Raw genomic sequence first — 26,415 nt, 5'->3', positions numbered from 1 at the left:
CAGCACGTAAATACTGGAGTTTGGGATTGCCTGTTGCTCTCCAGTATTGCATTGCTGCTTTAGTGAGGCTGGAAATCAGTCCCTGCCGCAGGAGCCAGGGCTGCGGCTTGGGGGGCGCCTGGGGGCCGCGCACCCTCCTCGGCGCAGCGCCCGGGGCCTTCCCTGCTGCTGGTCGGGCCCGGGGCTCCCCTCTCCCCACACCAATAAACCACTGCGGAGGCAGCAAGCAACGAGGGCTCGGTGTCGTTCATGGGAACAGGGCAAGGGGGGGAGCTGCACCGTGGCACTGCCAGGCTGGGGGCACCGCTGTGGGGCCGAGCTCTTCCCTAGGGAGGAACGGAGCAAGGATCCTGGGGGTGCAGGGCAGCGTGGGGCTGGGGTCCACCCTGTGGGGTGAGGGCTCGTCCCCTGCACCCTGCCTGCAGCAGCTGGGGGGACGCAAGGGCTGGGGGCGGCCCTAGGGTGAGGCGGGAGGAGGGATGGGCCCCCTGCCCTGTGCTCCCAGGGGTGCTGGGAGACGCCYCAGCCGCAGGACCCTCGCCCTGCGGTGCCAGACAGGTCTGGGGGTTGGCGAGGGGGCTGGAGCTGCCCGTGACTTATCCCAGGGAGGTATGGAAGGGAAGCGCCCTTCCTGAGAAAGCCTACACGGGGGGTGGGAGGGCTTTTCCTGGCTTTCTCCTGTGGATTTCAGGGGTGGGAGCCCCAGCCTGAGCAGCAGTGAGGGCTGGGCACCCCTGCACAGGGGGCTCATCCCTGCCTGGGCACTGATGCTCAGAGGCTGGAGCAAAGGCACCTGTGCCGCAGGGAGCAGTGTGCTATGGACTGCCACAGTGCTGCGGTCTCCTGGTCCGTGGAGGGGGCTGTATAGCCTAGAATGCTTTTTTTTTTTTTTCCCCCTCCCCCAACAATTTTTTAGGAATTAATAAAGATTGATAGTTATATGGGGGGGGGGGAGGAATGTCATCTTGCAGATTTACAGCGTAATCGCTGCTCTTGGTCTGCAAGGTGAGCACTGGTACCACCAAGAGATCGATGTAAACGGCCCACCAGCATGTAAATACTGCTTAAAGCACGCTGGAGGTGCAAGAGGAGCGTGCATGGTTAGAACCGGCTTTTAAAAAGCTTCTCTGACCTATTCACCAGGACAATGTGCTCCCACAAACCGTTTTAAGTCACAATATTTGGACACCCAATTAACCTATTTCAAATCAAGACATCTGTATTTTCACTTGCATCTGTAAAATGGTACGTTCCCACTTTCTACAACTGAAGCCCTTAATCACCATAAAAAAATACTGCTTTCCCACAGGAATAATGAATAGTGACTTAATGAAGAATGACTTGTTTTACAGCGAAATTGGTCAGGGAAGCAATTAATTCCATATTTCTATACTTTAACTTTTTTTTTAATGTAACCAGGTAAGTTTTACATTGGTAGCATTTATATATGGACTGCAAGAGCTAAAAAAATTCAGCTTTATAGCTTTTTTTTTTTTTTAATAAGACTTCTCTGTTGCGATCAGCTTGATTCTATTCAGCTGCAAAAAGAGCTTTCCAGCTCATTTGCAGTTAGAAGACTCCCGCTTTCGCCCGCTCCAGACTATAGCCGCCAGCCGGGATGAAAACGCTCCGGCGGCAACAGGGGGGTGAAGCCGCCCGCGCTGTTTCAGGAGCCGCGGGCAAGCAGCGATTCAGAGGTGAAATCAAGCCCGGGGGGGGCACGGCGACGCCCCCGGTGCGGGGCTCCGAGCGCTGCGGGGTGTCGCCGGCGCGAAATGCAAAGCAGAGCGATGCGGAGCAGCCCGGGGGCGGCCGCCAGCCGCGCTCTTGCTCTGCCGAGGGGCTGCGCAAGCGCCGGCCGCTCTCCCCTCGGCGCGAAAGTTCTGCCCGCGAAGCGTTCGCAGGTCGGCTTGCAGGCAGCGCTTCCAGGCGCGCCCCGCTTCAAAAAAAAAAGAAAGAAAGAAGGAAGAAAGGCGCAGCCGAAGCCCTTGGAGACCCGCAGGGCTCCGCGGGAGGTGCGCGGCCGCGGAGGCGCCGCTCGGGGCGCGCGCACCTTGCGAGGGGCAGCGCTGCCCTGGGCGCGGCACTGGAAAGCCGAGGGTGGGTTGAGCCGCGGACAGCGCCGGCACCGGCACCGGGACCGCCGCGGAGCGAGAGCCGTCGAGGTTCCTCCATGGTTTTGGTGTGATCTTTACAAAGAAGCTGAAAGGCTGCAGTTCCTTGCGGTAAGTAAGTACATGTATCGCCTTATGTCTCTGAGCAGCTGCTGGGTTTAAAAGGTAGAAGCTAGACAAAATTATTAATCACACACCTTTGCACCATTTTTTTTTTTTTTTAATTTCCCCCAGACCGAAACTCTCCCCCACACTAAGAGCAAGGGTATGTTACTCCACTCACGTACCAGGTACCTCCGTTAGAGAGCGAGTGCTGCGGGAGCCAAATGAGGTGTCGTGGATTCCTGTAAACGCTGGAAAAAGCAACCCCCAAAGCCACCTTATCTACCTTCAGCCTTTTCCTGCTCACCTCCTTTGATGCAAAAGGAATTTTGGCAGTGGTTAGAGGCTCGTTATGGTAGCCAGCATTATCTTGCTTTCTTTGCACTTCTTGCCCACCCACCGCATCTGCTTTTCCTCGTCTCGCATCCAGCGTGCGCTGAGCCAGGGCGGGTTTTGTACGTGTTTGTGCAGTGCTTTGCACAACGGGAACTCCCCGTGCTAGATGCTGATAACTTCAGGTCTTGCTCCTTGCACTACCAGGGAGGCAATACGCTCTTATGCCTCTCTTTTACCCAGAATAATTCTTCAGGCTACATAATGTGACTCGAACCGTGCACCCAGGAGTGTATGATGTTAAGCGCTTGGCTTCAGCGGAAAGCATCCAGTATCAGCAATGCAAAGCTGCAAGAAGGACAAAATCGCCTCGATTTAAATTAAACACGTGGAAGGTGCCCGGGCACCTGGCAAAGCAGGCGCCGGCTCAGCCCGTGGAGCAGTAAGCGCTGGCTAAAGCGGAGTGCAACGAAGGGAGCAAGCGGTGGATCTGGCGCCCTGATGACTCAGTGGATCTTGGCAACAAACTCACCAAATGGAAGAAAAAATACAATTTCGAATCTTCTCATTTCTGAAGCAAAGTATAATGCACTGCTGTCAGGAATTTCTCACGTAAAACCATTCTTGTGTTCTGTTCAAATAACAGAATATGGAAGACTACTCAAAATACAATGCAAGAAGAGCACACGTTCATTTATAAACCGTCCAAGGGTGCGTTCTCGTGCCATACACGCTGCAAGAGAAAATAGCCTCCGTCCCATAGTGAAACACTTCTGATTTAAATATGCATAACTGGTGGGCAAGGTCCGATGCGAAGGAGGAGACGGGGTATTATGGAAGATGCAGCGAGAACAAGGGGGTTGCTTGGGGGATGTTTTTTTTTTTGTTCTTATTCTTGACTAGAAAGCCCAAGATGGTTTTCTAATTACAAGCCTAAGGAGTTTAGCCTGTAAAGTACACGGCTACGGGGCATTTAGTCTTCTTCTCAGATTCCTATTGGGCACTTTGCATTTTGTGAATGGGAGAGAGAAAATTGTCAAGAAAGGAATTCGAGGAGAAAAGAGCGAATACGCTGTATCGCACACTTAAAAGCATCTCTCCGTGACCGGAGGGGAAGACAAGGCAACCCCCCGCTGGCGGCGCCGGGGCGGAGCCGGGGCCGCTCCGGGGCGGCGCGGGCTTCCTCCGCCGCAGATGCACCGGCGAGGTGAGTTTTGCCCGTTCCCTGCCCGGTGCCTCCCGCTGGTGCTCTGCGCCCGCAGCGCTGGGCGTCGGGCGCGGACCGGCCGCGCAGCTGCGAGGAGCTTTCCGCGCCCGGGTGCGCGGGAGCGGGAGCTCGCCGGCTCCCTGTCCGTTCCCACCCACGAGCACGGGCTGTTCAGTTATATTCCTGGCTACGTTTGGGAAGGGGGGAGAAGAATCACCAGCTGCGGGAGAGCACGGACCACGGGGGGGAAGCAAAACCCTGTTGTGGTGGTGGCCAGAGCTGCAGTCAACGTTTACCTCGATTTGCCATGGGCAGCCCGGAGACGCGCAGAAGACCCAGGAGGGTTTTCCTCCTGCTTGGAGAGGGGGGGATAAAGAAGTCAGCAGTACCAGCCACCGAAACCGGGTCATTTCTCTACATCTTGATTTACTCATCACCACGGCGCACCTCTCCTATCAGCTTCTGTACTGACTTCCACCGTCAGAGGTATTTCAGTTCACCAGTCAGTGTTTTAAGAGCGGAGAACAGACTGGGAGAAAACATATTTACAGAAACATCATCCAGATGTACCCCGCTCCCCTTTCACCAGCCGTGGTCCCTTTCCCAGCTTTCCCGGGATAAAACCCCTCCCCGCCGGTCGCCCAACGTCTCGCTGAACCTGCCCGCTGCTGCCGCTGCACTTCAGCTCTGCTCTCTTCCCCTTTGGGTCCGCAACAACCGTAACCTTACCGGGTCTGGCACGCTGATGGAGTTAGAAAGCTATTTCCCCATCAAAATAGTTACCAAAAACTGTGAATTGTGAAATGCAATATATTTTTTAAAAGTTCTCAAACATTGCAAAAAGAAAAAAATTAATTAACCAAAGAGCAATGTGACTTCTCATTTGCTAATAGAAGTAGTTATATAGAGTTGAGATCTGATCTTGCAAGGTGCAACCTTGAATGGGAATTAAAAGCAGTCAGACAGGGCAGAAACAGTCCTTTAATGAAGCATGTGTAACGAGCTCCCTGGAAGTAGCATCCGAGCGTCACTGCTGGGTTAATGCACGGGTAACAGGATTTTCAGAGCATAATATACAGTGATGCAAAAACCAATATATAATCAGTCAAGATATACAATTACAAGGCAACTTAAAGGTCCTCATTTAGCTAAACTTTCAAAACCAGAAAGATTTCTCTTTAATTAAAAAAAAAAAACAACACCCATAAAAGTGAACTGCCAGCCCAGGTTGTATAAAGACTTTTTATCAAGTCTCCACGCTCTGCCTAGAGCATTTTAGAGTCTGATCAGTGTGAACTTAAAGCAAGACGAATAAATAGTCCAAACCAGAGCTACACATTGTGGTACCAGCTCAGTTAGTTAGCGTAAACGGCCTGCAGCAGCCTAGAATTAGCAAAATGCCAGCTGTCATAGGGTGAGAGAGTATATTAAAGCCTATAAATATTCAAAATCATTTTTTTCAGCACACATTTGTGATTCATAAAATGTGGAACTATAATGAATTTCAAATGCCACATAAGTGTTCAAATACAAGATTTTCTTTGTGCTTTCATAATGTTTTAACAATATATGGCTGGGTTGCATAAAGCTTGCGTTTAACTTAAGATGGTGTAATAATAACCCAGTCTTTTAACCAAGATTACTGAATTTAAAATGAAGAGTCTATTTTCAACTCTTTTTAAGTGAGAATTTATCTTCCTATAGTGCATGGGCAGGTTCTGCAGAAGTAAGCTGCAGTATCTTAGAACTGTTCTAGCAAGGGTAAAATAGTGTATAATTTTTTTTCTTCCTGAACAAATTTCATGCAAAGAAAATAACATAAAAGCTTTTGAACAGGAACCACATTGGGGCGATAAACTTCACCTGACAAATGCCAAGGTGTAAGAACTGCCAAAAAAAAAAAAAAAAAAGCCCATTCCCCAGTATTTCAAATGTGGGAACACTCAGTAAGATGTTTTTATCCATCTCTCTCAAATGTATGAAACTTTTCTAGGAGACACAGCTGAGGTCTGCTAGAATGCAGCCTCTGCCCTGCAGCATCACTCTCACGGGCAGCGTAAGGCAAGAGCTCTTGATCTGAGCCTCGCCCAGCCTCTTCCCTGACTCCACCACATGTGATTCCACACGTTCCTATCCCCAAAATGCCAGTAATTTCCCTGCTTGAGGTAGGTTTGGGAAGATAAATCCAAATCCTCCCTTCCCCAAACTGCAGCATTTGAATAACCTTTTTGACTAAGCCAGGAAAGCATTTCAGGACCAACTGCTTTAAAGGTTTAGTCCTAAAAGATACTGAACAGATCCGTTCTCACTGTTTTCATGTGTTAGGTAGGTATTTTTATGCCATCTCTGACAGCGTAATCTCTAGCCACCACAGATTTCTTTTTAAAACACTTTTGTGAAGTAGGAACTATTAAGGTCAGGGAAATGGCGCTTCTGGAGATCAAGACTTAAGTTCAACCAGATCTAATGAAAGCATGAATGGATGTAATAATTTTGAAGTTCGTTTATGTTTTTCTGTGTTGATTTTGCTCTTCTTCTTTGTGGAGGTGCACCATACATCTTCCAAAACACGGTCCYAGGGACAGTACATGTTCTTGAAAAGGCGTATACACAAACAGCATTTAGGACATACAGAAATATATTGTTTTTATAGTGCACTTAGAGAAGCTCTTTGGAACGCTAACTATAAAATATTAACTATAGTTTAATTATGACCAAGTAGATCTTCTACTGATTGTGGTTATTTGACACAGTGTTGTGTAAATTATTCCTCTTTCAGGAATTTAATTTCACCGACTACTACAGTTGCAGCTGAACACACCGTGGATGGGCAATGATGCGCAGTAATTGGAAAAATAGGGAAATGTGACCTAAACTTCAAAACCAGAAACACTCTTCAAAAGAGGCTGGCAGAAACTTAATTATGTATTAAGCATCGAGCAGCATTAAATCCTAGCATACAATGGAAGAATCGACGCACAGAAGTACACAAACCAGGTAAGCTAAGCACCTGAAAAACGTGGCAGAAGGGCAAGGTGTGAGATGGGCTGCCACGTTTAGACTTAAACTTGATGTGAACAGAGATGTTAGTGAAACAAAACCAAATGATTACTTACAATTCTTTTCCTCCCACATGTACATATTTAATGAACATATTATCTTCACTCTTCATTTTTTACCAAAACAGAACAATAGTGCTTAAAACAGCAATTTTTCTGAAATCTGGCTTGGTTATCGAACATAAGTGTTTCGGTATTTTTTTCCTCAGCACTTCATCATCTCCTATAGACTGCATAATGTTAACCAAAAGGCCTATGGAGATAAATGCAGCGAGTCTGCCTTCACCGATAGAAACACTTATAAAAAATACTAGTGAGAAGAAAATTCCAAGAGCACTTTAATATATGGAATGAGTGGCATAGATATATGGGGCTTCTTTTAAAGAGACAGCCTTTATTTATAGTACTTTGTTTTGTAGATCTTATAAAGTAAACATTACAATACTTTTTTCACAAATATATTAAAATTGTTTAGATTTAAAAGGCAATTCCACTGGCTGATGAATATTTTTAAAGAAAAAAAATCTAACAGAAATGGGCAGCTCAACTAAAACTAGATTTTAAACATTCTGTTTTGTCATTCCGTCTCCTTATAGCTCAAAAAAAGACATTTTTCACCCAGACTTCCTTTCCAGCAATAAGGCAACTCCAGGAGATTTGGATGAGCTCCTCAGAGATTACAGATACTGTAACTGGCTGCTCCTCATGCTTTATAACACCCAAAGGTGCAACTATCCAATAATCACAATCACACTTGTGCATTAAAATATAAAACTTAAATTACAGATTTTAAAAATATTACTAATAGACTTCCCTATCATAAAATGTTTTACATTTACAGTACTTGAACTATTTCAGTTCTGGGTTGATGAGGTTTAAGCAATTTACCACTGCAAGAGTTAGACTCCGGAGCTCACAAACAGCAAAACCCAACCAGGGGCAGCAATAGTCGGTAGAGTCATAGTGCAAATCAAAATAAGGAGTGCAGAATTGCACTAGTTGTTTACATTTCTAAAATATAAATGAACAAGACAAGATTCTTATATTGTACATGCAATAAGTTATAGCAAGTATATGACAATGGGGCTGGGGCATTCTACAATTTTAGCTGGTGTACCAGAGTTGAAGCCTGTGAAAGATAGGACTCAGTAAACAAAACAATTCAAAGCTCTGTTGTCACAGCACTTGAAGCTTTCATGCTTTGTATTTCTGTTTCCCTGTCTCGCTGATCACACAGATATGCTGAAACAAAATAAAATAAAAAGCTCCGGTTAGACATTACTTTTCTATGAACAAGAGACTGTTATTTTAAATACTTACTCAATAACGCACTTTTGAAAAAAAAATTAAAGCATGCTTATACATTTCAGTACTAAATGTAATAATCTTGTGATATTGTTCATGCAAAGTAATTTAAGTCTTTTGCTGGTCAAAAATCTGAACATTGCCTTCTTTCTCCTCCCTGTTAATTATCTCACCCAATGTCTGCCACAGGCTTTGAGAGACCCAGATGAAGAAATTAATGACTTGGAATAAAAAGTGGACCCCTCTTGAACTTACAAGGTCTCTCTCCTCTAACCCACATGTAACTAAGCAAATGCACTTATTTGTTGTGGACACCTGGTAAGATGAGAAACTTTACACAAATTGTCACATTATTTCAAAGATAGTTCATAGGAAATGTGTAGCCTCCACTCTTTATGAAGCTGAAAACACAATAAATATTGGTTTCTTAATAGCACCAAAATGCTGTCCTGGTGCTCTAGGGTTTGCTCTCATCGTTGCATCACTAGCAAAACAGATTTGCACATGAGGCATGATTTACACTGAGGAAGGAGTGTGGTGTGAAGAGACTTCTCTTCCTTCCTCCTCCCTAGTTTTAAATGGACAAAAATATTACTTACGTTCAAATCTCTAAAGTATTCATTGTAATCTAGGGCGTATCCCACAACAAATTTGTCTGGCACTTCAAATCCAACAACTGAAAAAGACCATAAGTCACCAGTACGTTAGAAAAAACTTCCTAAAATTCATTAAACCTTTTTAGAGAGATAATCTGGAATTTTATAAAGAAGCAAGTATCCTACTTCATTTTTTTTGTTCCACCCAAGTATTCTAAGATTAATATTCAAGCTATTTAAAATGTTAATTTACTTCCTTGATTYCATTCATCAACTAAAACAAAATTAAATAGATTTATTCACTGGCTCCCAAGCAGCAGCATGGTGCTTGCGTGCAGTCTGCAAGAAATGAATGGAAACATTTAATCTGCAGACAGGCTATTCTCATCAGAACGTGAAATTCTTTTAAAATTTTCTGCAAATTTTGTAAATATATAAAAGAGTCGGTATTTCCCAGCACTTTCTTTGAAATGCCTGTGCGCAAGCAGTGGAACTGGTGTGCGTAGCACAAGTTACCCTTGCGATATCATTCAAAAGGCAGCACTTTGGGGAGGGAGGCCTACACCTCGGGTACCCTTACAGCGCTCTCTACCCAAGGGCGTAACGGGAAGGCATGGTTCAGCCCTCAGTTCCTTCACAACTACAAATACGCAAGTCCAGCAGGACCCTCTGCGAAGAGCTAAGAGAGTGAGAATGGAATAGTGCAAACATCGGGAAGAACCACCATTACTGCAGGGAACCGATCCCTCGTGGCTGAGTAACCATCCAAATGGACTCTGCTCTTGTGGCTCACGGACTGGAGATGTAAGAACGTGCTATGGTTGCAGGACAGCTCTGCTAAGGCACATCTTGGATGCTGCTCCCTTGATACAGAGGACAGCAAAGCGCGAAGGGCCCTCTGCTCTTTATGGAGTCACTTGCAGGTTTCAGAAACAGATATATATTCTTTTTTTTCAGAGAAGCTACCTAAAAAGAACACACTAGCCAGCCCACAGATCGTCTAAATGGGTATGACCCTAGCAGGACAGTTTGGGGATGGTCAGGCAATATCAGTCTAACCCGTCCACAAACGCTATAAAACAACCTAGGGAAATTTCCAAATGCTTTGTTGACTCAAGCGAAAATTAAAGACTCCCGACCACATAAAAGCTGGGATGTTTTTCTCTTCTTGGCTACAATGAGGCTCAGGAAAGAAAAGACACAGATAAATCATGTAATTCTAAATCATATAATTCAAATGAAAGGCTGTATCCTCTCTTGGAAAAATTAAGGTGATGTTTAGAGGCTACTTTGCCGTCCTGGGTTAGGGGATAAAAGAGAGGCCCAGCCATAAACGCCTCATTGTCTCTCACTTTTGGAGATCATGTGTTCTGTCCTGAGCAGGTTATTGCTGTGGGCAGACGGCAAAACAACCCATCTGCTTGGAGGGGCTCCAAAGGCAGACCCATTAATCCAGCTAAGCCTATAATGAGATCTCAAGAAAGAGGGACATCCTTAACTGAGGAGAGCGCCTGAAGTAAGCTTTTAAGGCACCTAGAAATTTGAGTTTAAGAATATTGTACAGCCTCAGGAAAGAGGAGGAAGAGGATGTGATTCTGCTGCTAAATTCCCTCGACTTCCTCACGGAAAGTACATAGTCCAGGTTAACAGGAATTCAGGTCTCTGGGACAGGGACAAATCACTCAGCTCTTGCAGAGCCAAGAGCAGCTGTCACTCTGGTAGAACCGCCTGCTCTGGATGCTGCCCCTTTCCTTAAAGTCTTGGGATGGATAGGAGAAGACAGGAAGGGAGTAATTCAGATACTTAAAAATAACTGTTTTAGTGCCATTTTAGACACCCTTTCGCTATAAAACCTGTTTCAGACTTGCTACCTATTCTGTCCATCTTAGTTAGATACCTGGGGGCATCCAAGTGACATTAGGCAGCTAATGTTTAGGCACCTGAATCACTCCCCAAAGTGTCAAAGGTGAATTCAGCAAATTCTGCTTATCAAAAGCATTTGACTACATGCAGGTTGGGAGAACTTCCACCAGAAAAGGGATCAACCTGGACCAAAATATCAAAGTTTCCTTTTCATATAGTAAAATATATTACCAAAAAGTAAGCTAAAAGAAGAACAAACCCATATTAACTCTGTCAAAATATATTACAAATATTTAAATCCCCTAAATAAGAGCAAAATCAATCAAGAATCATTAGTGAAAACTTATTTGGAACATTCCTGGACTTTGATCAAACAGTACACAATGCACTGACATACTTTTAAAAATTAATGATGGTTGTCAAAAAGTCACTTACAGTCTGGTCGATATCCCACACTTCGAGGAGTTCTTTTTACCAACAAACTGTCAAATAAAACCAATGTAAAACTGAAACATGGAAAAGCAGCAGGTCAAAGATTTAAGACTTTTAATGACAGGCTGAATTTGGCCTTCAGTGAGACTGAACATGTACAATTGAAAGCATAATTATGCACATCTTAAACATACTATTTTATTTGCAGATGTAGCTGGTCATAATGACAGAATCAAGACTTAAAATCATGAACAGTTTATAGCCTAAGAATAASTAACGGGTCTGTGAGAAAGAGGCTAAGAGATACTGCTCTGGATGGACTTTCATTGTGAAAAGTGACTTAATGAGGTTCTGTGTGTGTTTAGAAAYGTCAGGTACAATCACTTGGGTTTACAGGTGACAACTTGGGACCTGGCCAGGCCARCAAAGCTCTTTTGAAAAGCATGAGCACTATGAAACAAAAGTTCAGCTGGTTAAAGTATCCTCAATTGCACTTGTGCAACGTGTCCTCAACTGTTTTTCACTGGCAGCACTAATTACCCCCATAAATAAAATGTAATCGGTTTTGAGGATAAAGTGATACAAGCATTACACCAGCTCCACTTTTCCAGAAGTAATAGTTGGAGAAGTAGAAAACATGGAGATGTACAGTTGGGGGTGCTGTAGTAAGGAGAAATGCCTTGCCAGTTTAATTTGACTCACTCATTCAACTGAGCATTTCTACCTTTTGTAAGAAGTTCCCACATGCCTGACATTTGCCTTTGAGACAGGGAGACTTTGGGAGGAAAAGGGAAGGTGGTTGATGGCTAAATGTAAAGACAGCCTGAGCTGATCCATATTCTCGATAGCCATTTGTTTAAGGGAAGAGGTCTCTATTGCTTAATCAGAGCATGTTCTGTCAGTCTCTGAAATTTAAGGTACTTCCATTTGTGGTTTCCCCCATAAGCTACTACGATTACCCTGTCTTCTTAGGGGGGCAGGGAGGAGAATCTGGTACTGTCAATGCAGATGCTCTCCTGAGAACAGAGTCCCTTAGTCTAGAAAATATTCCTGAGTTCAGAGCCAGCCATGAGCAGCTGTGCATAAGCACAGACCTCCTTCGCTGATGGACCGCCACGCAAGGTGGGGGGCATTTGTCAGGTTCACAGTTTCAGTTTTAGCCATTCAGAAACTTCTATCAGAAAGACTTAATTTTTGAGTATCGTTGTAGGCTTTAATATAACAAACCACAAATCATGTTAGCATTAATTGGCATCACCTTGCTACAACTCTATCACTTGTCAGAGAGAAAGAAAATGAGAAAAAAAAAAAAAGCAAGGCAAGTGAAGTAACTAAGAACACCTTTATACTTAAGACTGTCTACAATGATCACGTTTACTTTGCTCAGGTCTTTGACAGACCCAAGTTACTGCAACAGGTTTAAAAAATAGGAAACCGGACTTTGCTCATATTATATTCTACTCAGGAGGTACACTGCAATGATAGGGCACTTTTCAATGACAAACATTTAAAATTTGGCACATTTATCAGGCCAGGGAGAAATACTAAACAATTTCACCTTCAACAGGTCACCACCAGATTATCAGCAAGAAGAGCTGTTCTAGTACCTCTAACGACCGTTTTGGTATTGTTATGGCAACACAACTGATTAGATATTTTGCCCCACTCTGGTTTATCTCTAATCCCCAGCAATCATGCTTTTATTGTAAAATACACAACCACAGCACAGCAGCGTGAAAGACGCAATTTAAAAAGAAGTAGGAGGCATGTTGATATTGGTTGATAATATAAAATTATCCTCTACGTTTCTTATTAGTTGTAAGTTATTTAATTAAAAAATGTTTTGAAACTATTTGATTAAAAGATGCAACTAAGCAGAAAAGCCTGGAGGACCATATGGCTGGTGACTCTCATAGTGTGACCTCTAAAGCCCAGCTACACTATGCGCACTATGCAAACAGTAATGTTAGAGTACAGATTAGCTTAATTCTACGATTAAATCCTGCAAGGCAGACCAAGAAAGATCTCCATTGCACAGGTACACAACCGCAGTATACAGAAGTGACAAATAAAAATAAAAACATTCAGATAGGTACTACAAATACATAAAAGACAACCACTGATATTTTTCTTATCCCAGTTGCTAGGAAGAAAGTCTATATTTATGAACTAATTTGGGGAAATGTGAAAAAGCCTCAACCAACTTGAAGTTGTTTGGTTTTTTTTTAAGCCCAAAATATTTAAATTCTTCTCTATACTTCTAAACCTAAGTTGGACTTCAGTGGTAAATTTAAATTTATAGCTGAGAAGGAACTTCATATTACCATGCTCAGAAAAAAAAAAAAAAAAAAAAAAAAAAGAAAGAAAGAGAGAGAGAGAAACCCCACAAACCTTACCATAATATGATATTCCAACAGATGTACCAGACATGCACAAACTATCCCTTTCTGAACATGCAAATCCTTCCAGCAATAGAATTGGAAAGAAGAGAATATTGTTTCTGCCAGCCTAAATGAACACATATTTTCATAACAAGCAAAAGTGCTTTTGGAGTTTAAACAAAATACTAAACTCAACAGATCACGTCATATATGACTCCTACAGAAATGTTCCCTCCCACTTCTGTTGCATGGAAATGTATTCTATGCTACTTTTTCACACTGTGTGTCATTCTTAAGGTGAAATACTCATAATTAAAAGGTTACCTGGCTACTTTCACCATCTTTGGATTGTACTGCTTAAGTAGAGACAGCAACGTTTTCATTGTTTTACCAGTATCAATTATATCCTGAAAATAAAAATCTCACGTAAGAAAGGATATTAAACCTGTCAGAGTAGCATTCTCAGGTTCTTACCAAATAAATCTTTCAACCATAATAGCATGGGAATACGCTAAAATACTGTTCATAATCAAATATAAGTGAGATATAAAAGACCATACTATGCTGATGTGTCTATGCCCAGCAAAGTGATCAAACATTTTAACAACAGTTTAACTGCTGTGGGTAACAACTGTTTTGAAAACAGTTACTGAACTATGGCCTTCTCAGCTCCTTGTGGAGATTTTATGGCTTGTGCTCGTGGCAGCTATCAGACAAAAAAAGTTTAATTGTAATATTATATGAAGAACGTTAGTCTTGCAGTTGAGTCCAGTTACACAGACAGATGTATATGACAGAAAGAAAAGGAAAGTAAGAAAAGGGAAAATATTTAGAATAATCCATTAATACAATTAAAGAAAAAGCAATGGAATTTACATTACGGATCCAAGAAGTAGCCAAAGAAACTACACTGGCAATAGCTTGGTGCAATTCTAAAGTCTATGTTCAAACATAGTAAAATGAAGCTTGACACACCATTTTAATCTCACCCACTGCACATAGAACAAGGAAAAAATAATATATGGGTTAAGACTAAAGCATCAGAATTACTGAGTCTCCTCATTTGAACTCAAATCAAGGCCTGAAATCAAGGCCTTCAATATGTGAAGTGATGAAGTGGATAACACCGAAACAGTAATGCCCTTGCTTCAGGTTATCTTCCCATGACTCTCAATTAAAATAAAATAAAATAATTCAACAAAACACCTGTCAGCTATATCATCTTTAATACTTAATGCTTCCAGTCATGGCTATAAACTCAAGCAATAGTTGCATTAAATTTGGTTTACATAAATTTGGTTTACATAAAACCAAAATAAAACCTATTATTGATCTTGGCATTGTTTGATTCTCTGTTTATTGTGGTGGATCTCCATTCGTCAGAGATTTTTTGCACATCAAAGGGATGCCGTATGGAAAATTCCAGCACTCTGGTGCACAGGATATTAAAGCTACAGTAAACATGCATTTTTATTRTTTGACAGTTAAAATGGTGATTTGTAAAAGGGTTCTTATTAGACAATGTATAAGACATGTCACTGAATAGATGATTCACTGAACAGATGAGAAACCAACCTATTTAGCTGTCTGGGACTTTAAAGACATACATTCATCTGAAATGGAGCAGATACATAATTAAATGCATCTGTCTATCTRAAGCAAAATACACCTCAAAGGACGCCACTGCTCACACAGATGACTGCTGTACACATACTACTTTGGTAGGAGTTTTAGAACCGAATGTGTTTCCTGGGGAATAAGATAACCTTCTCAAATTAGAACAGACATGCATAAAAACACACTTGATGACAAAGAGGCATTACTCCCTTTTGCTTGTGGAATCAGCTGCCACAGTTTTCTCAGATTAAGACGAAAATTATTTCCATTATTTGAAGCCTTAGGACATTATTAAATTGCAAGCCCATTTTTCCTGTCTCCTGCCTCCGCTTCTCTATCCTGAGATCAGCGATCTTACTCAAGAACACCCTTTGAAAAAGTAATACTTACTGAACATAAGCAACACTGTCCATCAAGAAAGGGGTATTAAAGCACAAATTAAGCAACAATATCTAATAGAAAATCAAACTGAGGTGCACTGTACTTGATAACATCCAAAGAACCATAACAAGCTAGAGGAACAGGAACTTAGCAATAGCATAATGCTAATTATGAATTAGCATTCTCTATGTAAACAAATTATATGTAGGGACATTGGGCTTAGCTCTGTTTTTCACATATTTAAAGATGTTTCTATTAGGAAGCTCTTTCTACCCCTGCAGTTAAATTTCCCAGCCTGCTGTTACAAATCCAGAACTTAATATGCTTAATTTCACTTTGTTCAAACTACTTAAAAAAAAACAAAAAAACAAAAACCAACATATTAGAATTGACATAATCACAGAAAACTGAAAGCAAATGCAAACAGCAAACCATTTTAAATGGATGTTTTCCCTTGTTACATTTGGTACAGTTGGATGCAATTTGAGAATTCAATTTTGGGTTTTACATGCCCCTAAAAGTAAGGGCACAGATCATTTCAAATTCAGAGACCACTTCCAACACTCAGACCTGGAATCAGATTTCAAGGCTTCCAGAAAGTGGAGATTTTCTGGTTTAAGAACAACGTCTATTTGAACTCTTTCACCAGTCACACATTAAAACCACAAAGTGAAACATAATACTTACTTCTACAATCAAAACATTCTGGTGGGAAGAAAAAAAGATAAGAAAAATCCATTAGTGTTTAGAGAATATGCCATTTCTTAGACATGTTATTTTCTGTAACTTATTACTTAATTAAATTTCCAATGTAGTTAAACATTTGCACCATCATTTACATATGTTCACACATGTAACAGCATATTCTATTTAGTTAACATTTCTGATGCTCTAATAACAATTAGTTGGCAATGACATTCTCCTCAGTATCTCAGGCTGACTACAAATTGTTCTTTAAACTATTCAGACTTGGAAAATTATAGATCCATGCAAAAACAGATCACAACAGAGTCTACACAATTCATATGCTTAGAATGCAGAGCCTGTTATTGCAGAGTGTCACACTACAAAGACATGTACAGTTCTGCCAAAACTACATCTTATATATTGAAATGTGATATATATGCTTTAAAGATTGCTTATGTGTAATTAGGGGGAAAGTAATGTGTTCTGACAGAACAGGAGGCACTCATGTTCTAATCGTAGATGTCTAGCTCAACGCTTGCTGTGCATTCAATGGAGAAAAGCAGATTCCCAATTTATATTCTCTTCGCTGCCTTGTAACAGGAACCTCAGTTCCTAACTAAGGTCTGCAAGTTACCTGTCTAGGCAGAATGAATTCCCTTCACTACTTTAGTGGAGCACCAATACAAATAAATAAAGCCACTCTTTCACAGGTAAAATTTGTAGACAACAACCCACACAAGTTTACTCTTTTGAGACACTGCAGAAAAAACAGTCTCCTAAAACTTGCTGATATTAAAGGCAGTGAATAGTTATTTTGTAAGTTCAAACTAAACTGATGGCTCTGATGGTGCTTATCCAGTCTCCTGGTATAAAGTGGGCACTTCCAAGTTAGACTTTTGCTATCAGGCAAATATTTAAAAGAAAATTCTTCAGTTTTCATTTTTTAAACCCTATATAATCTCCACATAGTAAAAGAGCAGCCTTAAAAGCATACAGGTATTTGTGTTCTTTAGGGGGGTTTTGGTTATTATTATTAGGGTTTTTTTTTTAAAACATATGAAGAGCCATACCTTTCCAGTCAAGGTTGAGAGGTCATCCCCACCAATGACTTTTATATCTCCAGTTGACTGATCATTCTAATAAGAAAGAAGAGGGGGAGCATTAGCATTACCAGAATTAAAATAACTTTTCTTTCATTGACGATCAAAACTGCAAAGTACGTAATCAGTGAACATCAGGGAGAAAGAACTTCATGCCTTCAGAAACACAGCACCAATGAGTATCTCTCCGCTAACTAAGAACTTACAAGTAATCAAGTTCAAAGATGTTATTTTGCATGAAAGACTGGCAAGAGATCTGCATAAACACAGACACCATCTCTCATCTGTGACCACTGCAGATACATATATATATATATATATATATAAAAAGATATTATGACCTGCTACACATTCACTAGAGACAAGGAAGTAAGAAAAGAAACACTTCAGTTTCCAAGCTGCATGCTACTATACAGCAGGCAACTTACATTTTAAACTTTAATGCTTTATAAAGCCTTACTCTTTGAATAAAAATAGGCAATCACAACAGTAACAAAAATAGCCAGCAGACAAGGCATCCATTAATAATCAGAAATAAAAGTTAAAAAATGGCCAGAAAAGTTAAGGTTTGCCTACTTTACAACAAATATTAATAATGATCACACTAGTTATTACAGTAACTAAACTGCAACCCAGGTACACAATCCTATCCCTACAACATGGCGTTTTGCTCCAGGAAAACGAAACTTTGATACAAACGTCAATGAGCTGTTATATAAGAAAATTTAAAAAACTGCTGGGAGTGCCTCATAGCTAAATCTGTACAGTTGATTTAAAAGCATTCAAGTGATTTTAAACCTCGAAGGGGTCTCATAGTTCATATTAGATGCATTATATTCATTATTATACTACTTAGAGATGAGATGTCACAATCCTACAGTTGAATCCTTTTAGGCAAAGGTTAATATCACATATAAAAACTTATTCTCCTACCACACATCTTCCTTTTAGAAACCCCGCATTATTTACCTTGCTGCTGCACCTTAAAGCCCAAGTGCCGCCTTGCCTAATTCTGCAGACACATAGCTAAGCAGCAGTTCCTTCCCAAACCCAGAAATGGCAGCTACGAGAGAGGGGGGACCACGAGGGACTGGAGAGACAGGCACATGCAACTTCCTGTTTTTACAGCCGAAAGAAGACACATGCACGCTATATGAACTGTAGGCAAGAACTAAAAACGTTATCACAAAAAAGGGAAAACAAATGATTTAGAGACACACACTGAGTACACAACAAGGTGTACTGGGATGATATTAAAGAGAAAATATATTGAAATCCTTTGGAGAGTGATGTCAACATTCTGGGATGTTCTCCATAAAGAAGCAGTGACAGCTCTAGGTATATAAAAGCAAATGAGAAGACTAACGGATATTTACCATTTAAGATTTCTATGACACAACAACAAATTTATTATTATATCTTTTCAGTTTTACCCTGTGTATTTTAAAGAAAACAGTAGTTTTAGTTATACCACTGCAAAGCTTCACTGAAATGCTATGTTCCGTTAGAACATTCACTGTTAACTGCACAAACAGCAACTAAACTGAACGGTGACAACACCACTTTGCTGAAACAATCCAAAAAAAGGATGTCCAAAATGACTTGTCGCTGCTTGACCCAGCAGACATGCAGGCTGCTACTGAATACGTGAGATATTGGTTAGATTAACCACAAAAATGTGATTCAGTTAAGCACTGCATTCATAATGCTAAGGTGCATTTCCTGTGTTCACCCTATCTTAAAATTATCTTAAATGACAGCTTCTTCTTTAAACTTATCCTCGTTTATATTACAGGATTCTCTTTTATCTATTTCTACACTAACATGGATTTCATTCTCCTCCATGAAAGGATGTAAAAAGCCTCATTCTTTACAAAAGAATGATGGAGAAAGATGTTACAGATATTTGTTGCTTTAAACTTACGTGCATAGATGGCAGGCCTGCACTCAGTACATGCATAAGATCAGCTTGCTAACGATGTTTGGCTACAGAGCAAAACACTATGCTCAAACATGAACACCACAAAATTGTAGATTACTGTAAACCTTTGGCTTATGCATATTAAAGTACGATGATCAGCAGAGAAGAACAATCTAACCTACAAAAGCTTTCCTTCTCCTTCCCACCACCAACCATACAAATTACTAAACTTTTTAATGCAAAGCATAGATCTTCACTGGCCTGCATTCCTACATAGGTACTACATTCCTGAAAAATTAGAGGATAAAAAACAGTTAAAGAATTTCCAACACTGGCCGTAACCAGATTCCACTGGAAAGAACTTTGTTTAATAATTAAGCAATGTTTTAATTATCTTAAAAATAATTATTTCTGATTTCGGTACTGGTAAGACCTTAATGCTTCACGTTTTAATATGTAAGAGATTTGTTGTTTAGATCTCTTTTTCATGGCCTCCCTGTTGTCATTGCTGAAAAACAATAATGCTTTACAAGATGGTAACCCCTGGCAAGTGGCTCAGAAATCACCTTTTAAAAAGACATTTTAAATTCCTTACAGTACTTGCTGTAAGACATGGCTATCACCAGATCTTTCAGAATACTGTATTGACCAGCCCAGCCAGATTTTACCTCCGAGCAGCAGAACTCCACCAAAAAGCCCTGTTTCCCTGAACGACAGTGCAACACACCCGTCGTCTCTTGGCTGCCCTTCCTGACCACACAAGCAACTTTTGCTCATTTCCAAATTTAAATGCAGCAGACTGGCGATATACAATTCTTCCAGCACGTACAAAATAAATTGTCTGTCAAGAATACAGAGCTCTGGCTTTGTTCACAATTGCTATCTTTCTAGTTCTTAACAGAAGATCATTAAAATTCATGTGTATGGACTCCAGAAGTGAGAGGTATAAGCGAAGTTTACTTACAGCTTGATCATCTTAGTTATCTTGGAGGATCATTTTGGGGGGGACTCACAGTATGAACGTTGCATTCCAACACACAAAGCCCACACACTTGTAAATATTAAATTATAATTTGAAATAAGAATAGAACATCGATTTCAGAATCATTGCAAAAGTTCAGCTGCTTTGTTTATGTGACCATGGTATTTTTAACCTCTTTTTACCCAGTCTCTAAAGGCAGGCAACATGATCTACTACTTGTATTCAAAGACAATGACAAGAGAGCTAGCTCTACTTTCAACACTCATTATGTTTTGTGAGTTTTCCCATCATTAAAATGTGGATTCCTTCATTTAAAAGAACACTGAGAATCTCAGCTAAAAACTACAGAGAAGGACTTAAGAGTGCCAACACCATTACTAATGGAAAAGCTAGTCAATCAGTTACACACATGTTCATGCTAGAACAATCTTATCCAGTCCATCATGTTACATAATCTAACGAACAGAAGTTTGGATATTAATAACCACCAAAGAGTCAACAGAAATGAAATGCTCGTAAATATTGTACTAGTGGAGGCATCAGGTAACAGGAGCTCCTCACTCATCTAGAACAAGAAAACATTCTTTCATGTAATTGCCTGACAAAACCAAAAAACCCTGAAGCCAACACCTCAAGAAAAACATTCTGCTTACACAGCTTACTGTCTGAATTCCTCCGCATTTCTCTCCACTTACTCCTTATTACTACAAAAGTGTCAGGAAAATAGGCCTTTAATTTCCATAAAACTTATTTTGCTGCTTACCCCGCTGATAATACCAGGGTACCATAGTTCTGGGGTGTAATAAACACGAAAAGCAGCAGCAAAGAAATAAATGCAAGAATGCCCACAAAAAGATGAATACAGAAAACATACTACGTAAGGCAGCCTTGCTTTTTAACAAAGTAATTTTTCCAAGATTTTCCAAGTGTTTTTTCCAAGTTCATTGGGAAGTGGAAAGAGCAATGGTGGAGAGAAAGTGTAGTTTTTATGTCATTATTTAAATAAGTCAAATAAGTTAATTGAAAATGTTCCTGCAAGAAAGCAGAAGATAAGAAGTTTCCTAACCAAAAGAGGTGGGAGTCACCATTTCCTATTCTTTAACATATTATTCTGTGAGAGAGACATTCAGGTTTCTATTTGTGGTTTTTACAGGCAGAATATACGTGCATGTGGTGGCTTAGTGGTTAAATGGACTAGCAGAAGGAGCCAGAATCCTTCGGGGTGGAGCGGAGGAAAGCATGCCAAGCAGCTCTTGCCCATTATTTTCAAGCAGGGTACACGTGCACAGAGTGCCTTACGAGATGCAACAAAAGGGTGGCACGTCCCTTTCTGCCCAACCTTGCCTTCCCTTTAGAAGTGTAGCTAAACCGGCTGCTGCCCCATGTTCAGGAAATGCAAACATGTTTTCCTGGTAACCCCTGAATGGCCAGCTGGGATGTACCTTGGGGGATCAGGACCGCTCTCTGTACAAACAGACTAGAGCAAATCCTACCCAGTTTTGAGCCATGCTTTAAAGTGAAATTTTAACACATCACTCTGCAGCAATACCTGAATTTATAAAGTCCCTCTACAGTCAAAACTAACTCTTGCAAATAACTTTATCTCTGTTTCTGTGGTTTAATGAAATGAATGATGAAGCTGAACTTCCAATTTAGTAATCTCCATTTTTTTTCCACTGGACTAGGTACTCCTCCACAACTGAGACAAATAGTTTAAATTGCTAATTGGAATACAAAGTTGCTGAGACACAGAGCTAACAGCATAACCTTGTGAAACAATTAAAGTGAATATAAAGAAATAAGAGAAATATAAAGTGAAACCAAAAAAATGTATTCCCACACTACAAATAGTTTTATGGAATAAATCCAAAATACCTGCAGATACTACTCTGAAAACACACGACTAGGCTTTTGCTAAGTCAGGAAGCATATAGTACTTACATACATCTACTTATTCTTCTGGCTTGCCCAGCATAGCTTCATGCTTCCTTTTATAAAAGTTACACATTACCTCATGTTACTGAATGCCCCATTTCCCTGTAAAGTTAAATCCTTCTGTTTAGAATGAAAATGAATTATTTTCCAAAAATGTAAAGCCTACATCTACATCAACCTACATCTAGTGTCTAGAAGTCAGCACTGTATTCAGTGGCCACTGATCATAAATCTAGTTTTATTGGTTTAGTATTTCTTCAAGGCCAAAAACATCTGTCATATTATTCATTATTTGGTTGAGCCAAACAAAAGATAAGGTCAGGAACTCAGGTATAACTGTTTTTGCAGTTTTCAAGTCTTCCAATCCAATAAATGATGTCTAAGCCATATAAAATCTCCTAGGAAAAATTTGCAGGAGAACCCTCTGTATTATTCTAGAACAACAGTTTTAGACTTTGGGTAGTGGCCAGCAAGGAAATTGCTAAATAAGTAAAGGACATGGAAAGGATTTCTTTGCTCTAGAAAAGGGTTTTACTGGGCTGAGGAGGAGAACAAGCTTTGAAAGAAAACAGACAGAGAAACAACAAATTAACTTGTGACTACTTTTTCATTATCCCTCCCCCATCCTCTTAATTCCCTTAATTATTCGTATATTATTAGCACATTTAGGCAGTAACAATATTAGGCCATCTCTTTCAATAACTTTAAGTTAGTAAATTTTATATAAAAATTGCACAGCATTGCAGATATACTTACACAGTAACTCTTCAACCTGATGAAGTCTACGGTCATGGGGATTGATTTGTCACTGTTTCTGTTCAATGCTTTGATGTAGTCTAATAAATCAGCAAAAAACTTATAGCCACCCTTGAGTACGCAGAGAGCTACAATGTGGTGTCCTCCCATGCCCTTCATAATTTCTCGTGCCAGTCTTTCCGTCCTAAACAAAAACAAGAAAAAGTCAGCTGTCATAACATATTAATTTGCTTACTAGAGCAGCCGTATTTTGTATTGTGAACAATAGCAGTAAACATAGGCACCAAGCTCAGAAACACATCTTCCTCTGAAATATTTGCCTACCACTTCAGCTCATTTTACTCGTTATTGGTCAACAAACTTTTGCTTTTCAAGGTTAATCTAACAGTAACACTGCCAAACTCCCTTGTTTTCATACGTCACATTCAGCCAAAGCAAATCTGAACGCCCTGAAGCTGTTTTACTGTTAGATATGGGACACTAAAGGTGTTTTTCTCCCTCCAAAAGATAGGTTCAGTTTCCAGGCACAGTGCAATGTAAACTAATACAACAAAAAAGATAGTAGCCCTTAACTAACTGAGAAGAAGCAAGACAATTCTCAAATTTTAAACTAGACCTCTATGTTTTTGACAAGCTAGAATGCAAGAAACTCGTCCTAACTCCAAAATATGACACCTGCAAAGCAAAGCAAAGCAAGAAAACACAGTGCTGTTTTTCTGCAACCATTGTTTCTAAATTTATCTTGCAATTTATTTTAGAAAGCATGGTATGTATTTACTGTGTATCAGCCAACAACAGGTTTCTCACAGCAAACAATTATAAACTTTACATCATATTACTTAACTGTACTCTGTCCATTTTTTTCTATACATAGACAAAGGTTTTACAATACTTATAAAAAACATTCCTATAAACAGTTTTTTATTCTAATCAACCAGCACCATGCAAACTCTAGATGCATTCCCATTTACAAGATCTCCTGGAAGATCTACTCAGAACCACTTTTTAATTGTCCTGTGTCTCCAATAACTCCTCTACAGAATTTGTTTTTATCCTGTTAAGAGGAATTAGGTAACTATCAAACAGAAAGTAAAACAAAAAATGCCTTATAGGCTTTTGTACTCATTTCTGATGGCATGAGATGAAACTTTAAGAGCACATAACAGATTTCAGTGACCAAAGTAGTGACAGACTGGTATTTGCAAAGACTAATGTGTTTCCTAGAAAGTAGGAGAATGTTGGATATTACTTGTCTGCTATACTAACATGAAAAAGTATAAGATGATGTGCTTAATAATTTACTTTCATTGCTGTCCTAAGGAAATTCAAGACATTATAATTATTTTCAGACTAAACTAACTCAATAAATAATGTGCTCTAATTAGATTTAAAGATGGAAAAACATCAAAGAAACACTGTAAAGAAAGTCATATATTGCTACGTACCACAAATGCTCTCGAGAATTATGAAAAATTTCCAAACAATAGTGTGACAGCAAATGTACAAACTCTTAGAAGCCATACAATAAAGAGTTAATTAACACTTGCACGTCTGAGTCTCTAATTAAAATTAATCTGACAGTCACCAGGCAGCAAAATTGTCACTGGAAGATCATTTTTTCCAGTGTCATGGAATCAGCTGGAGCAGTGTACTGTCTGAAGTCAAACAAACCTGTCCATGATGAGCCCATGAGGAATATAGACTTTTTCCAAATCATCTGCATAATGTTTAGGTATGCAGAACAAGTCCAGGTCGTAACCTTGTTCATCATCGCCAATCTGCAAAGGAAATAAGGTGAGATTTCTACAAAGTCTTATAGCAAGTATGCAGGGAGAAAAGCTCTGCAAGTCCTTCACCCTGTTCAATAAACTATCAAATCCATTACACCCATCTGGATCACCTTACCTTCCCTCTATATAAAAGCATCAGTCACACTGAACACAGTGTTTATACTAACAAAATCTTATGTTTCACAAGAGTTGTTTCAAATACTACATGGGCTGTTGTATGGGCAGGAAATTATTTGAGGTCCTAACAATGTTCTCCCCCACTGGAGAGCAAGAAATTGAACTACCGCACCTCGATGAATCTCTTTATTTCATGAAAAATCAAGGAGCTTTTTAACACCTTTGATTTCAGTAAGTGTAATGCAAAACCTGCCTTTGCAGCTAAGCAATCAGACCTTTTAACATGGACATCTTCCAAATCTCCACAACACCAAATCACAACAAAACACAGGTGCCAGTTTTCAACACAAGACAAGACAGCTATATCAGCATGACGAGTTATGTTCCTATGAAACAAGTCTTCTCTGACCACGATCTGGAAAGCATGGAAGTTCAAAATCTTTCAGAATCAGAAATCAAAGCTCTACTTCAGCAACCTGTTCCGCATGGGCAAATTCCCTGTATGAAACAGCTTGCAATATTAGCAAGTGCATATTAATTAGGACAAGGGATCAACATATGTATATAATTATAGCAAATACTGGTGAGGTTCAGCATATATTGTCATGACAGCATCAAGAATAGGTTTCCCTGAACCTTAACCTAGTTGCAACTAGAAAATTGCAATGAATTTTTTCATTATTTCATTTTTTGGTTATGTAGCTGAACACTTGCATGTATTAAGAGAAGTTAAGAACTGCAGAGGGAAAACTGAAGCTTATTAACGACAACCCACCAGGGCAGGCATTTTAAGGACCCATTTTGGCTACCACTGCCCTTGCAGAACACAGTCTCATTTCAGGGCCCCAGGAAGCACTTACCTGGCCTGCAACCAGCCAACTGTTTAGGTGGGGTTTTTTTGCTGCGTAACCTGCAATGAGCATTTCACATGGAAGCTAGAAATACCCTTCCATCCGAAACAGATGCCGCGGGACCTGCCCGCGCACCCACTCCCTGAGCTGGGTCCCTGCAATCCAGGGCAAGCTACAATTTCACATAATAAGGCAGGTCCCTTCGCAAAGGTATGGAACTTTCCTATGGTTTAGCCCAGCAATTATATCAAAGGTATCTAATAAACCTTGCTCGCTGCGTTTGGCAAGGAACGGGCCTTTCCTACAGATTTTGCACACAGATTTTTTATTTTTTTATTTTTGGAAAGAGGACTGCACGTATTTACAGTCGCAACCGTACGGTCAGCACATCTCTAAAGCAGAAGGCACCAACACGTATTTCAAACTACTGCAGCCGCTCACGAACCCCAGGCGCTGGCTTAAAAAATAATAATAATAAAAATGAACATGCAACATCCTCAGGAGAGTGCATTTATGAGGAAAAATATATATATATCCCCAGAATGTTCTTCCTCCAAAAATACATCCTAAGCTATTTACGCAGCATTCCCGAGTTTTACGATACAAAGCAGATTCTTCCTTGCACGCTCGGAGCAGCGAGGGGAATAGGAAGTTATATCACGTTGGTTTAATTCCTGATGGGAAGTTATTCCACGGCAATTTCTGAAGGAGCAGCCCCGGCTCTCCTAGTCGTGTTTTTGCTCTAAATCCTCTCGAGAAATGACCGCTAATTGGGGAAAACACCGCTCCACGCTACCCTCGGGGGTGGGGGGGGGGAGCCAACAACTTCCCTCGGCACGCTGAGGCAGCCCGCGGGAAAAAATTAAAAATAAATTAAAAATAAACA

The 26,415-nt window shown here is 40.4% G+C and overlaps 1 protein-coding gene across 2 annotated transcripts; it reads right to left on the bottom strand.

Annotated features, from left to right (window-relative positions):
* Positions 1 to 7,136: 7,136 nt before the first annotated feature.
* HPRT1 (hypoxanthine phosphoribosyltransferase 1) lies at positions 7,137 to 25,616 on the bottom strand. 2 transcript variants are annotated; one of them, XM_026082711.1, is made up of 9 exons: positions 25,539 to 25,616; positions 24,443 to 24,549; positions 22,772 to 22,955; positions 17,148 to 17,213; positions 16,078 to 16,095; positions 13,717 to 13,799; positions 11,015 to 11,061; positions 8,720 to 8,796; positions 7,137 to 8,057 (listed from the first exon to the last, which is right to left on the bottom strand). In XM_026082711.1, the coding sequence occupies exons 1-9, from the start codon at positions 25,599 to 25,601 to the stop codon at positions 8,010 to 8,012; spliced, it is 693 nt and encodes a 230-aa protein (XP_025938496.1). In that variant the 5' UTR covers positions 25,602 to 25,616; the 3' UTR covers positions 7,137 to 8,009. The 2 variants fall into 2 exon arrangements, with proteins under 2 accessions (XP_025938496.1, XP_025938497.1); XM_026082712.1 differs by lacking the exon at positions 8,720 to 8,796.
* Between the last annotated feature and the right edge of the window lie 799 nt (positions 25,617 to 26,415).

Source organism: Apteryx rowi, unplaced genomic scaffold (genome assembly GCF_003343035.1).
Source record: "Apteryx rowi isolate R43461 unplaced genomic scaffold, aptRow1 scaffold_59, whole genome shotgun sequence".
In the NCBI taxonomy this organism is placed as follows: Eukaryota; Metazoa; Chordata; class Aves; order Apterygiformes; family Apterygidae; genus Apteryx; species Apteryx rowi.
The sequence above is the reverse complement of the archived record's forward strand: the minus strand, read 5'-3'. Positions and strand labels throughout refer to the sequence as shown.